Source organism: Mandrillus leucophaeus, unplaced genomic scaffold (genome assembly GCF_000951045.1).
Source record: "Mandrillus leucophaeus isolate KB7577 unplaced genomic scaffold, Mleu.le_1.0 Scaffold52, whole genome shotgun sequence".
NCBI lineage: Eukaryota > Metazoa > Chordata > Mammalia > Primates > Cercopithecidae > Mandrillus > Mandrillus leucophaeus.
This window is the reverse complement of record NW_012105586.1, coordinates 1450503-1461669: the sequence shown is the minus strand read 5'-3', so window position 1 is coordinate 1461669 and position 11167 is coordinate 1450503. Positions and strand designations below refer to the sequence as shown.

Genomic DNA, 11167 nt, shown 5'->3' with positions numbered 1-11167 from the left:
CAGTTCTCATTTTTCGTGGTGCCTTTCAGTGCCACTAGAGGAGAGGTTCCTGTTACCTCCATGGACGCTGGGTGGTGAGCAGTCCTTTCCCTGAGGAGCTGTGGAATGGCCAAGGCCTCTCTGAGCTTTCCCACCAGCGCCATCCCTTCTTGGGCCTCCCCACTTCTCATGACCCATCTGGTCCTTCTCTGGTCACCTGGGGCCTCCCCACCAGCCCAACTGGGCCACCTCACCTGAGACGAACCCCCTGGGTAAGCAGTGCATCAAGTCCATCAAGCACAGCTTGGAAGGTTTCCAGACAACCCATCTTTATCAGAGGCCTCAGAGGGAGGCGGCGGAAGGGCCAGGCCTGCACCATCAGCTTCAGGGCCTCACAGCGTCTCCCGCTGAAGGCCTCCAAGAACATGGGGGGAAAAAGTTCCGTGGGCAGCTCCTCCAGGGTGGACATAGTCAAGGCCTGGTCCCTCAGCAGGCTCCGCCCCGCCAGCTCCAGGAGTCTGGGTGGAGTCCGGACGCTCATCTTCACCAATCTGCAAGGAAAAGTTCCACAGGACAAGTCCAGAGAAAAGGCATCACTCTCAGGCCAAGCCCCTGCAATCTCATCTTCTCCCAGGGCCAAAGTCACCGCTCTGGCGAGGGTGAAAGAGTCCTCAGTTTACTCCAATTCTACTCTGTACTCAGTGGCCACAAAGCCAGCCTTCTGCCTCTGCTGCATCAGCACGAGCGTCTCCCAAGCAGTGAGGAGGCAGGACCCGCACTAGCCCTTCCCCTCTATCTAGTGCTCCAACCAGTGACTAGTGAGCATGGAGGAGCCTGAAAGTTCATCCCTCCCACCTTTGGGGGAAATTTCTAATTACTCAAGATTCTAAAACAATGGGAATGGGAGTGTCACAAGCCTACATGCCTACATTCCCAGTTCCTACAAATTAGCTGGTTGGGAACATTCATGGAGCACCCCTAGAACGGTTTCTATGTGTTTTCTTTTAATTATTTAAGCTTTCTTTCTCTTTCTCTCTTTCTTCTTTCCTCCTTTCCCTCTTTCCCTCCCTCCTTTTTTCCCTCTCTTCTTCCTTCCTTTCTTTCTCTCTCTCTTTCCTTCCTTCCCTCCCTCCCTTCTTCCTTCTTCCCTTCCTTCCCTCCTTCCTTCCTTCCTTCCTTCCTTCTCTCCATCCCTCCTTCCCTTCTTTCTTTCTCTCTCTCTCTTTCTCTTTCTTTCGTTCGTTCTGACATCGACTTGCTCTGTCACCCAGGCTGGAGTTCAGTGCTGGGATCTCCACTCAGTGCTGCTTTGACCTCCCAGACTCAGAGGATTCTTCCACCTCAGCTTCCCAAGTACCTGGGACCACGGGCATGCATCACCATGACCAGCTAATCTTTTAATTTTTGACTGTTTGTAAAGACAGTGCATTTTGCTGTGTTGTCCAGTCTGGTCTTGAATTCCTAGAATGAAGCAATCCACCCGCCTTGGCCTCCCAAAGTGCTGGGATTACAGGTGTGAGCCTCCACCCCAGCCTCATTATTGAAAATTTCAGTGAGAAGCTTTGAAATCTATGTGACATTGTTATGCATCATTTACAAGACAGATGTTTCCAATACACACCTCTTACACATAATAAAAATAAACCACTTTGGCTGTGCACGGTGACTCACACCTGTAATCCCAGCACTTTGGGAGCCTGAGGATGGTGGATCATCTCAGGTCAGGAGTTCGAGACCAGCTGGCCAACATGGTAAAACCCTACCTCTACTAAAATTAGAAAAACTAACCTGGTGCAGTGGTGTGCACCTGTAGTCCAGGCTACTAGGGAGGCTGAGGCAGGAGGATCGCTTGAACCCAGGAGGCAGAAGTTGCAGTGAGCTGACATTATACCACTGCACTCCAGTTTGAGAAATAGGCTAGATTCAAAAAATAAAAAAATAAAAATAAAAAAAGAGAGCGAGAACTAGATTTGATTAGACTTCTTAAGCCCCACCCAGTTAATTCTGATTGGATTTTTGGCTTTCTTTTAGGTTAACTGATTGAATTAGACATTCATCCATCAAAGTGAAAGATTTAAGGATAGGGTGAAAGTGCAGGACTCATTCACTGATTCACTCCACAAACATGGAGTTTTACTAATATATGTCCTTCATTGTCCTGAGTGTGAGATAGGGAAGGGTTGAATCTCTTCCTGACATTAGACAGAAAGAAAAAAACTTGAAAGTATCTTTGTTGAGGGATCCTTGGCCACATCAAATTTATCAAAATATTTCAGAGTTGAAACAGTTTTACAAAGACACACATGACAGTCCCTAAGAAAATGCAGTAGAAATCTTCATGTATCGAATGATCACCTGGGTGGTATAATTTAATTTCTTTGGAGTTGGGGGAGCTGATGCCCAGGCTGGAATGCAGTGACACCATCTCAGCTCACTGTAACCTCCACCTCCCAGGTTCAAGTGATTCTCATGCTTCAGCCTTCCACGTAGCTGGGATTACAGGCATGCACCCCCACACCCATGTCTCCATCCAGGTGAAAGAGTTACAATGAGGATGTGACTGGTTTAAGATTAAGGTGAAAGATACTCTTTGGTTAAGATTTTTTTCTTTCTTTTTTTTTTTTTTTTAACAGGGTCTTACTCTGTTGCCCAGGCTGGAGTACAGCAGTGGTGTGAGCATGGCACACTGCACCCTCAATCTTCTGGGCTCAAGTGATTCTCCCACCTCAGTCACCCAAATAACTAGGAATACAGATGCATGCCACCATGCCCTAACTTAAATTTTTTGTTGTTGTTGTTGTTGAGGCCGACCAGCATTGGCTCATGGCTGTAATTCCAGCACTTTGGGAGGCCAAGGCAGGTGGATCACTTGAGGTCAGGAGTTCAAGAGCAACCTGGCCAGCATGGTGAAACCCCACTGCTGCTAAAAATACAAAAATTAGCCAGGCATGGTGGCAGATGAATGTAATACCAGCTACTTAGGAGGCTGAGGCATGAAAATTGCTTGAGCCTGGGAGGCGGAGGTTGCAGTGAGTTGAGATCATGCCACTGCACTCCATCCTTGGCAACAGAGTGAGACTCCATCCCCCCGTCAAAAAAAGAATATGTGGTAGAGATGCTTTTCTGCCATGTTGCCCAGGTTTGTCTCAAACGCCTGGGCTCAAATGATCCTCCCACCTTGCCCTCCCAAAGTGTTGGGGTTACAGGCATGAGTCACTGCTCCCATGAGCAGTTATGAAATGACATAAACCAAAGTACAATCCAATTTTTTGAAAGAAAGACAAAACTGCATTTAGAGAAAAAAATTCAAATCTTCAAATTGTTCATATGAGAAAAAAAAAAAAAAACAGGATACAACTCTGTGCCATCACAGGCTGCACTGTCACCATCCCAGACGGGCTGACTGTAGGTCAGATGGGAGTGTCCTTACAGAAATTAGGAACTTACCAGATCTGGAGTCACTTTGCGGGTTGCTCAGACCTCAGGAGGAACCAAGCAGTAACTCCAGGCTTGAAGACTTTGGGTCTCTCCTGTGTGTCTTTAGAAGCTTTTATTGACCTTTCTAATCACAACTCCTACCCCCGCCCCTCCATGTATCCGCTGCTAGCTTCCAATCAACAAGTGATATCTGATTGGGTTCCTGAAGCTCCACCTAGTTAATCCTGATTAAGTTTTTGGCTCTCCCCAGATGAATGGAATGTGTCAGATATCCATTCATCTCAGATATCCATACTAAATTCTTGAATCATAAAATTGACAGTGTTAGGGATAGGGTGGAAGTCAAGAGCTCATCCATTCAAGGCTGGGCGAGGTAGCTCATGCCTGTAATCCCATCACTTTGGGAGGACAAGTGGGTGGATCACCTGAGGTCAGGTGTTCAAGACCAGCCAGGCCAACATGGTGAAACTCCATCACTTCAAAAACACAGAAATTTGCCGGGGATGATGGTGGGTGCCTGTAATCCCAGCTACTTGGGAGGCTGAGGCAGGAGAATCGCTTGAACCCAGGAGGTGAAGGTTGCAGTGAGCTGAGATCGTGCCACTGCACTTCAGCCTGGGTGACAGAATGAGACTCTGTCTCAAAAAATAATAATAATAATAAATAAAAAATAAATAAAATAAAAAGAAATAGAAAACTTTTGCCAAGCAAGTTTTATATTTACTTTCCTTCTAACATCCTTATTCACTTTTAAAACATAGGTTACAGCTCCTCATGAAATGAATCAGACAGCTTTCCATATTTGCCTTTCTTTCTGGAACATCTTATGTAAGACAGAAAATACCGACTGGGCATAGTGTCTCACACCTGTAATCCCAGGACTTTGAGAGGCTGAGGCGGGCAGATCACTTCAGGTCAGGAGTTTGAGACCAGCCTGGCCAATATGGTGAAACCCTATTTCTACTAAAAATGGAAAAATTAGCCAGGTGTGGTGGTGGGTGCCTGTAATCCCAGCTACTTGAGAGGCTGAGGCAGGAGAATCGCTTGAGTCTGGGAGGCCGAGATTGCAGTGAGCAGAGATTGTGCAATTGCACTCTAACGTGGGTGACAGAGCAAGACTCCATCTCAAAACAAACACAAAAACAAACAAACAAAAAACTGACAGTTTGGAAAAAAATCACATGGAAATTATCTGAGCCTAGAGACTTGAGTGAGTGAGGTCTCTGATTAGAATTTATTTATTTATTTTTTTGAGACAGAGTCTCACTCGGTTGCCTAGGCTGGTGTGCAGAGGCGGGATCTCGGCTCATTGCAACCTCTGCCTCCTGGATTCAAGCGATTCTCCCGTCTCAGTCTCCCGAGTAGCTGGGATTACAGGCATGTAATTTGATTTTTGCATTTTTAGTAGAGATGTGGTTCCACCACATTGGGCGGGCGGGTCTCAAACTCCTGACTTCAAGTGATCCTCTAGCCTCGGCCTCCCAAAGTGCTGGGATTACAAGCAGGAGCCACTGCGCTCAGCCAATAGATAACACATTCAAGAAAGTGGTTTTGTCTGGGCGGAAAGTAAGAGACAAGACTCCGGCAATAAGGGAGGGTCACCCAGGAAGACTCATCTGGAAGGTGATTCTTCTGGGGAAATCTGCAGCAAATATGGCAAAACGTTAACAATAAAGCTGGGTGTGAGTAACTTTGTGTTTTATGTATTACTCAGTAGACTTTTCTGTGTATTTGGAATATAATGAAAATTATACTGAGAATATATGACAGACTAAGATATCGTGATTGGAATGTGCAGAATTCTTTTTTTTTTTTTTTTTTTGACAGGGTCTCAGTTTGTCACCCAGACTGGAGTGCAGTGGCACTATCTCGCCTCACTACAGCCTTGACCTCCTGGGCTCAAGCCACCCTCCAGTCTCAGCTCCCTAAGTAGCTGGGACTACAGATGTGCACCACCACACCTGGCGAACTTTTTGTAGAGACCGGGTTTCACCATGTTACCCAGGCTGGTCTTAAACTCCTGAGCTCAAGCAGTGTGCCTGCCTTGGCCTCCCAAAGTACTAGTATTACAGGGGTGAGTCACTGTGCCCAGCCCAGAACACGTTAGAGAAATTCTGCTAGAAATGGGAAGAAATGAATGCTAGCTAGAGACTCCTGTGGCAGCAAGCACAGTTTTTCTTTCTTTTCCTTTTGCTTCATTTTCAAAATGAAAGATTGTGAAGAGCCTGGTCATAAGCTGATGACAATGATTTATCAGAGACAAGAAAATTGATCCAGAAGAGATGGGATAAATAGAGGGAAAGCTTTGAGAAGCCAAAGAGAAGCTTTAGTGTGGACAAGGAATTTTAGTACCATATGGTCTGTAATAGTAAAATAAATGTACATCAACAGGCAAAGGTTAAACCGTGCACCATTCGTTTTATAAACTACTCTATGCCAGCTAATTAGAATGAGGACAAATCTTCAAGATTTACACTTAAGTGGAAAAAAGTGAGATGATCAATACCACAGTAAAACACTATTTCTATAAGGAAAGATAAAACCAGACATTGTCCGGCCGGGCCCAGTGGCTCTACTAAAAATATGACATTAGCTGGGAGTAGTGGCGCACGCCTATAATCCCAGGTGCTCTGGAGGCTGAGGCAGGAGAATAGCTTGAACCCTGGAGGTGGAGGCTGCAGTGAGCCGAGATCTCACCATTGCGCTCCAGCCAGGGCAACAAGAGGGAAACTCTGTCTCAAAAAAAACCCAAAACACCCAAAAAAAACCAAGATACTAAAAAACCCAGACATCTCTATGCACACATAAGGATGTTTAGGAAGTCACACTAAACTGAACTATCTGGAGAGGGGGTAGGGATGGAGGGAAAGTTCAGAGGAGACATTTGTTGTCTGTATTATTGGATTGTCTTACGTTGAGAATCCTGTCTGTATTAATTGCAGGGGTGGGGGATGTACGAGAAACAAATGAAGTTGCCCGCATGTACTTCTTCTGATTACTGGACTTCACAATACACAGGGAGTGACCACAGCACCACCACGGCTATGTCTTTCATATCCAACTTATTTACATAATTGGTAGCCCGCTAATGTTGACCTCCCCAAATTGACAAATTAGTGGCTGTGAACTGATAGTGTTCTATGCGCCATGTGGTCAACAGCATTTGCTAGCACACGTCAGGCGCCATGCTCACCTGTAGGACCACAGGGTGACAGAGACAGAGTCCCTATCCTTTTATTTCTTTTTTGAGTTGGAGTTTTGCTTTTGTCGCCCAGGCTGGATGGCACGATCTTGGCTCACTGCAACCTCCACCTCCCAGGTTCAAGTGATTCTCCTGCCTCAGCCTCCCGAGAAGCAGGGATTACAGGAACATACCACCGTATCTGGCTAATTTTTGTATTTTTAGTAGAAACGAGGTTTCGCCAGGCCAATCGTGGTTTCTCACACCTGTAATCCCAGTACTTTGGGAGACCAAGGTGGATGGTCACGAGGTCAGGAGTTTCAGACCAGCCTGGTCAAGATAGTGAAACCCCATCTCTACTAAAAACACAAAAATTAGCCGGATGTGGTGGTACGTGCCTGTAATCTCAGCTACTCAGGAGGCTGAGGCAGAAGAATCACTTGAATCCGGGAGGCAGAGGTTGCAGTGAGCTAAGATCACACCACTGCACTCCAGCCTGGGTGAGAGCAAGACTCTGTCTAAAAAATAAAAAAAAGAAAAGAGAAAGAAAAAAAGAAACGGGGTTTCAACATGTTGGCCATGCTGGTCTCGAACTCCTGACCTCAGGTGATTCACCTGCCTTGCTCTCCCAAAGTGCTGTGATTACAGGTGTGGGTCACTGCTCCCAGCCTAGTCCCTAACCTTTAAGAGGCAGTGTCTGTCTAGCAGATGAGATTGTCCAGGAAAAAAATTGTAAAATACCCATAGTGCACTATCCAGTAATCATCATAGCCGATATTTACCTAAATGAGTAAACCTGCCCACAGATGTTTGTACCAGCTTTATTCGTAATTGCCAAAACTTGGAAGCAACCAAGATGCTCTTCAATAGTGAATGGATAAAAATAGTGACTCATCCAATCAATAGATTATTAAGCCCTGAAGTGACATGGAGGATCCCTAAATGCATGTTATGGTACAAGCTAAACGAAGTCAATGTGAAAAGATGACATCCTGTGAGACAATCTGGAAAAGGCAAGACTGCAGGCACAGCAGAAAGCCCAGTGGCTGCCAGGGATTGGGGTACAGTGGGATGAATAGGCAGAGCTGAGAGGCTTTCTAGGAAGTGAAACTACTCTGCATGATGCTATAATGATGGAAACGTCATTATCCATTTGTCAAAACCCATAGAATGGGCCCAGCGTGGTGGCTCATGCCTATAACCTTAGCACTTTGGGAGGCCGAGGCAGGAGGATCACCTGAAGTCAGGAGTTCAAGACCGGCCTGGGGCCAGCATGGTGAAACCACGTCTCTGCTAAAAATAAAGCATTAGCCAGGCATGGTGGTGTGCGCCTATAATCCCAGCTGAAACTCCACTAAAAAAAAAAAAAAGAAAAGAAATATTTTACAAGTGTTATATGCCTCTATGAGTTTCATAGTTAGATAAAAGGGAATATGACATCTTTACTGGTGAGAGCTAGTTTAATTCAGCAAGGGCCGCTGCCCACCGTGAGGACAGGCACGGGCTGGCGATGCCCTGAGGCTCCTGCTCATGCGCACTGCGGGCCTCCCCTTCCAGGGCAGGGGCCAAATGTTTTGTAGAGATAGGGTTTTGCCATGTTGTCCAGGTTGGTCTCGAACCCCTGGGCTGAAATGATCCTCCCGCCTTGGCCTCCCAAAGTGTTGGAGTTACAGGCAGGAGTCACTGCTCCCACCAAGAATTTTCTTTCTTTAAATTCCTGGTTGAATAAGGACTTGTTTATTTTGAGGAAAAAAGGTCCCAAACATCAAGGTGTTCACAAAAATAACCCACAGTATCAACTTTAGAAAACAAGTTTTAAGATTATAACACTAATTATTTTCCTGAGGATGCATTTGACAAGTCTCATTCACAAAAATATATCGTTAGATTTTTGTTGAAGTGCCCCACACAGCACACTAACGTGGGGGTGTAACACACATAATTCTAACTCCAAGCTGCTTTCAGGAGCTGCTCAACTCCATGAGATTGCCTTTGCAGTTAGGGAAGCAACTACTGAACTTACGTATGAATGAAAAGAATTGTATTCCCTACAAAAAAGAGAGATTATTTTGGAGACAGTTGATAACCATACATCCTTTTTACTGTTAAGTTACAAAGAGGCATCTAAATTACAAGAAAATATTGCAGGGTAAGACTTAAGAAAACTACTAGGAGCATCAAGGGAAGTGAAAATGGGACTACGTGCAGGGCAAAAAAAATGAATTAATGAATATGGGAAGGACAAGGATGAGGAGAACAGTAAGCATGTGCTGAAGATACAGGTAAACAAATAATGGGATAAGATTTCTAAATCCCACTATGTGCTTCAGAGTCATCCTGGCCATTGGCGCCGTCTCTCTTATCCTCTCCTTCCTCAGCCTCTTTTTCATCATCCTTGATCAACTCCAGCTGCTCATCCGCCCGATCTTCATTATCAGCATCGCCCAGTAGGGGCCGCTCGTCAGCAGAGCCATCTGCGCCCCCCTCAGACTCCAGCTTCACGTGAGCCTCCCCTTTCTTCACCGAGCTGCTGCTCTGCTCCTCTTCTGAGGTAGCGTTCTTCACCTCTACTCCTTCTTTGCTCTGTTCCTTTTCAATGTTTTCCAGGTTTTGCAGGAGAGAAGCCACTTTCTCTTTTATCTGGGTCAACTCCTGCTTGATGGCCTGAAGGTCATCTCCTTTCAACTTTCCAGACTTGTGAGATCCCCTCTGGCCACTCTTGGAACTGAAGCCACTTGTGCGCCTTCCTGAGGTGCTTCCTGATAGGCGCGGACGTTTCGAGGGCCCTCCAGCCAGAGCAACAGGAGGAGGAGGAGGGATCCGTGCTGGGAAACTGTACATCCGACCGTAATAATCCCGTTGGAAGTCATAGTCCGAGTCAAAAGAGGAGCCGGACATCTCCGCTGCTGATCGTTTCCCGCCTGCTTTTCGCTGGTTCGCTTTTGGCTCCGCAGCCAGGTTAATGTCCACAACCTGGCCGGCGACCATTCTGCCGTCCTCTCCCGCCACAGCGGCGCGGGCGTTTTTCTCCTTAGCGTATTGAACGAAGGCAAAGCCCTTATGAACGGAGCAGCCCGCGACTCTGCCATACTTGGAAAAGATGGCCTCCACATCAGATTTCTTGACGACGAGAGTGTTGAGATTCCCAATGAACACACGGGAGTTCACGGAGTGAGGATCTGTCTTGTTGGTAACGTTGCTGGCCATTGTGGTTGATGAGAAGGTTTCTCAAAAAGCCAAAACGGGAGGCAAGAGGGAGAAGAGATTCGATTCCAAGTCTCCTCCTCCCGGGTTCTACGTGGAGAAGCCAACTGCGGCTCGACGTCGGAAATGCGGCCACAACCGCTCAGTCTTCGTCTCTTCACAAAACGGCCCCCAACAAGAATTCTGAAACGACATAAAAAAGGCACAATCACAGTTTTTGAAATAAAGACAAAATTGCATTTAGAGGAAAAAATATCAAAGCTTCAAACCGTTCATATGAAAAAAAGAAAAGAGACAGGGTATAGATAGCTCTGTGCCATCACAGGCTGCACTGTCACCATCCCAGACCGGCTGACTGTAGGTCAGATGGGAGTGTCCTTACAGAAGTTAGGAACTTACCAGATCTGGATGTAGTTTAGAAGGTGCTCAGACCTCAGGAAGAACCAAGCAGTAACTCCAGGCTTGAAGACTTTGGGTTTCTCCTCTGGGTCTTTAGAAGCTTTTATTGACCTTTCTAATCACAACTCCCACCCACGCCTCTCCACTTATCCACTGCTAACTTCCAATCAAAAAGTGATATCTGATTGCATTTCTGAAGTTCCACCCAGTTAATCCTGATTGGGTTTTTGGCTCTGGAAGATTAACGGATTGAACCAGCTATCCATTCTTATCACATATCCATATTCATTTCACGAATCAAGAAATTGACAGTGTTAGGGATAGAGTGGAAGTCAAGAATTCATTCCTTCAAGGCCAGGCGAAGTGGCTCACGCCTGTAACCCCAGCACTTGGGGAGGCCAAGTCGGGTGCATCACCTGAGGTCAGGAGTTCAAGACCAGCCTGGCCCACATGGTGAAACCCTGTCTCCACAAAACACAGACACACACACACACACACACACACACAGAAACAAAAAACCTTTGAGGACAAAACCTTGTTCACTCATGGTCTATATTTAATGTATTTCCACTAGAAGTGAGAAATTCTCATGGTTTGCATAATATTTTAAAATTATCAATAACTCCAAAGGCATACCTACTATTTGTATTAACTACTTTGTCTTTGACTATATGACAAGCTCTAGTAGGGGTGTATATTACTGTAAATTGTTCTGATATAAACTCTAAAATAAACACAAAAGTATTAACCAACTTTTAAAACAGGAAAAATAGGTCGGGTGCGGTGGCTCGTGTCTGTAATCGAGCACTCTGGGAGGCCAAGGCGGGCAGATCACGAAGTCAGAAGACGGAGAACATCTTGACCAACATAGTGAAACCCCATCGCTACTAAAAATATAAAAATTAGCCAGGTATGGTGGCACAGGCCTATGATCCCAGCTACTCAGGAGGCTGAGACAGGAGAATC

At 45.9% G+C, this 11167-nt stretch overlaps 2 protein-coding genes across 2 annotated transcripts in view; both read right to left on the bottom strand.

The window, feature by feature from the left end:
- Window positions 1–10245, bottom strand: part of LOC105551409 (PRAME family member 6-like) — a 13675-nt gene extending 3430 nt beyond the window's left edge. Inside the window, exons 1-2 of the mRNA XM_011996633.1 lie at window positions 10202–10245; window positions 234–542 (exon numbers count right to left, since the gene is read on the bottom strand). Coding sequence (XP_011852023.1) covers window positions 234–520 — 287 coding nt within the window. The 5' untranslated portion in view covers window positions 521–542; window positions 10202–10245. The remainder of the gene's footprint in view (window positions 1–233; window positions 543–10201) is intronic.
- HNRNPCL1 (heterogeneous nuclear ribonucleoprotein C-like 1) lies at window positions 8906–9805 on the bottom strand. The gene has a single exon (XM_011996558.1). It carries the CDS (start codon window positions 9803–9805, stop codon window positions 8906–8908), a length of 900 nt encoding a protein of 299 aa, XP_011851948.1.
- Window positions 10246–11167: the final 922 nt, after the last annotated feature.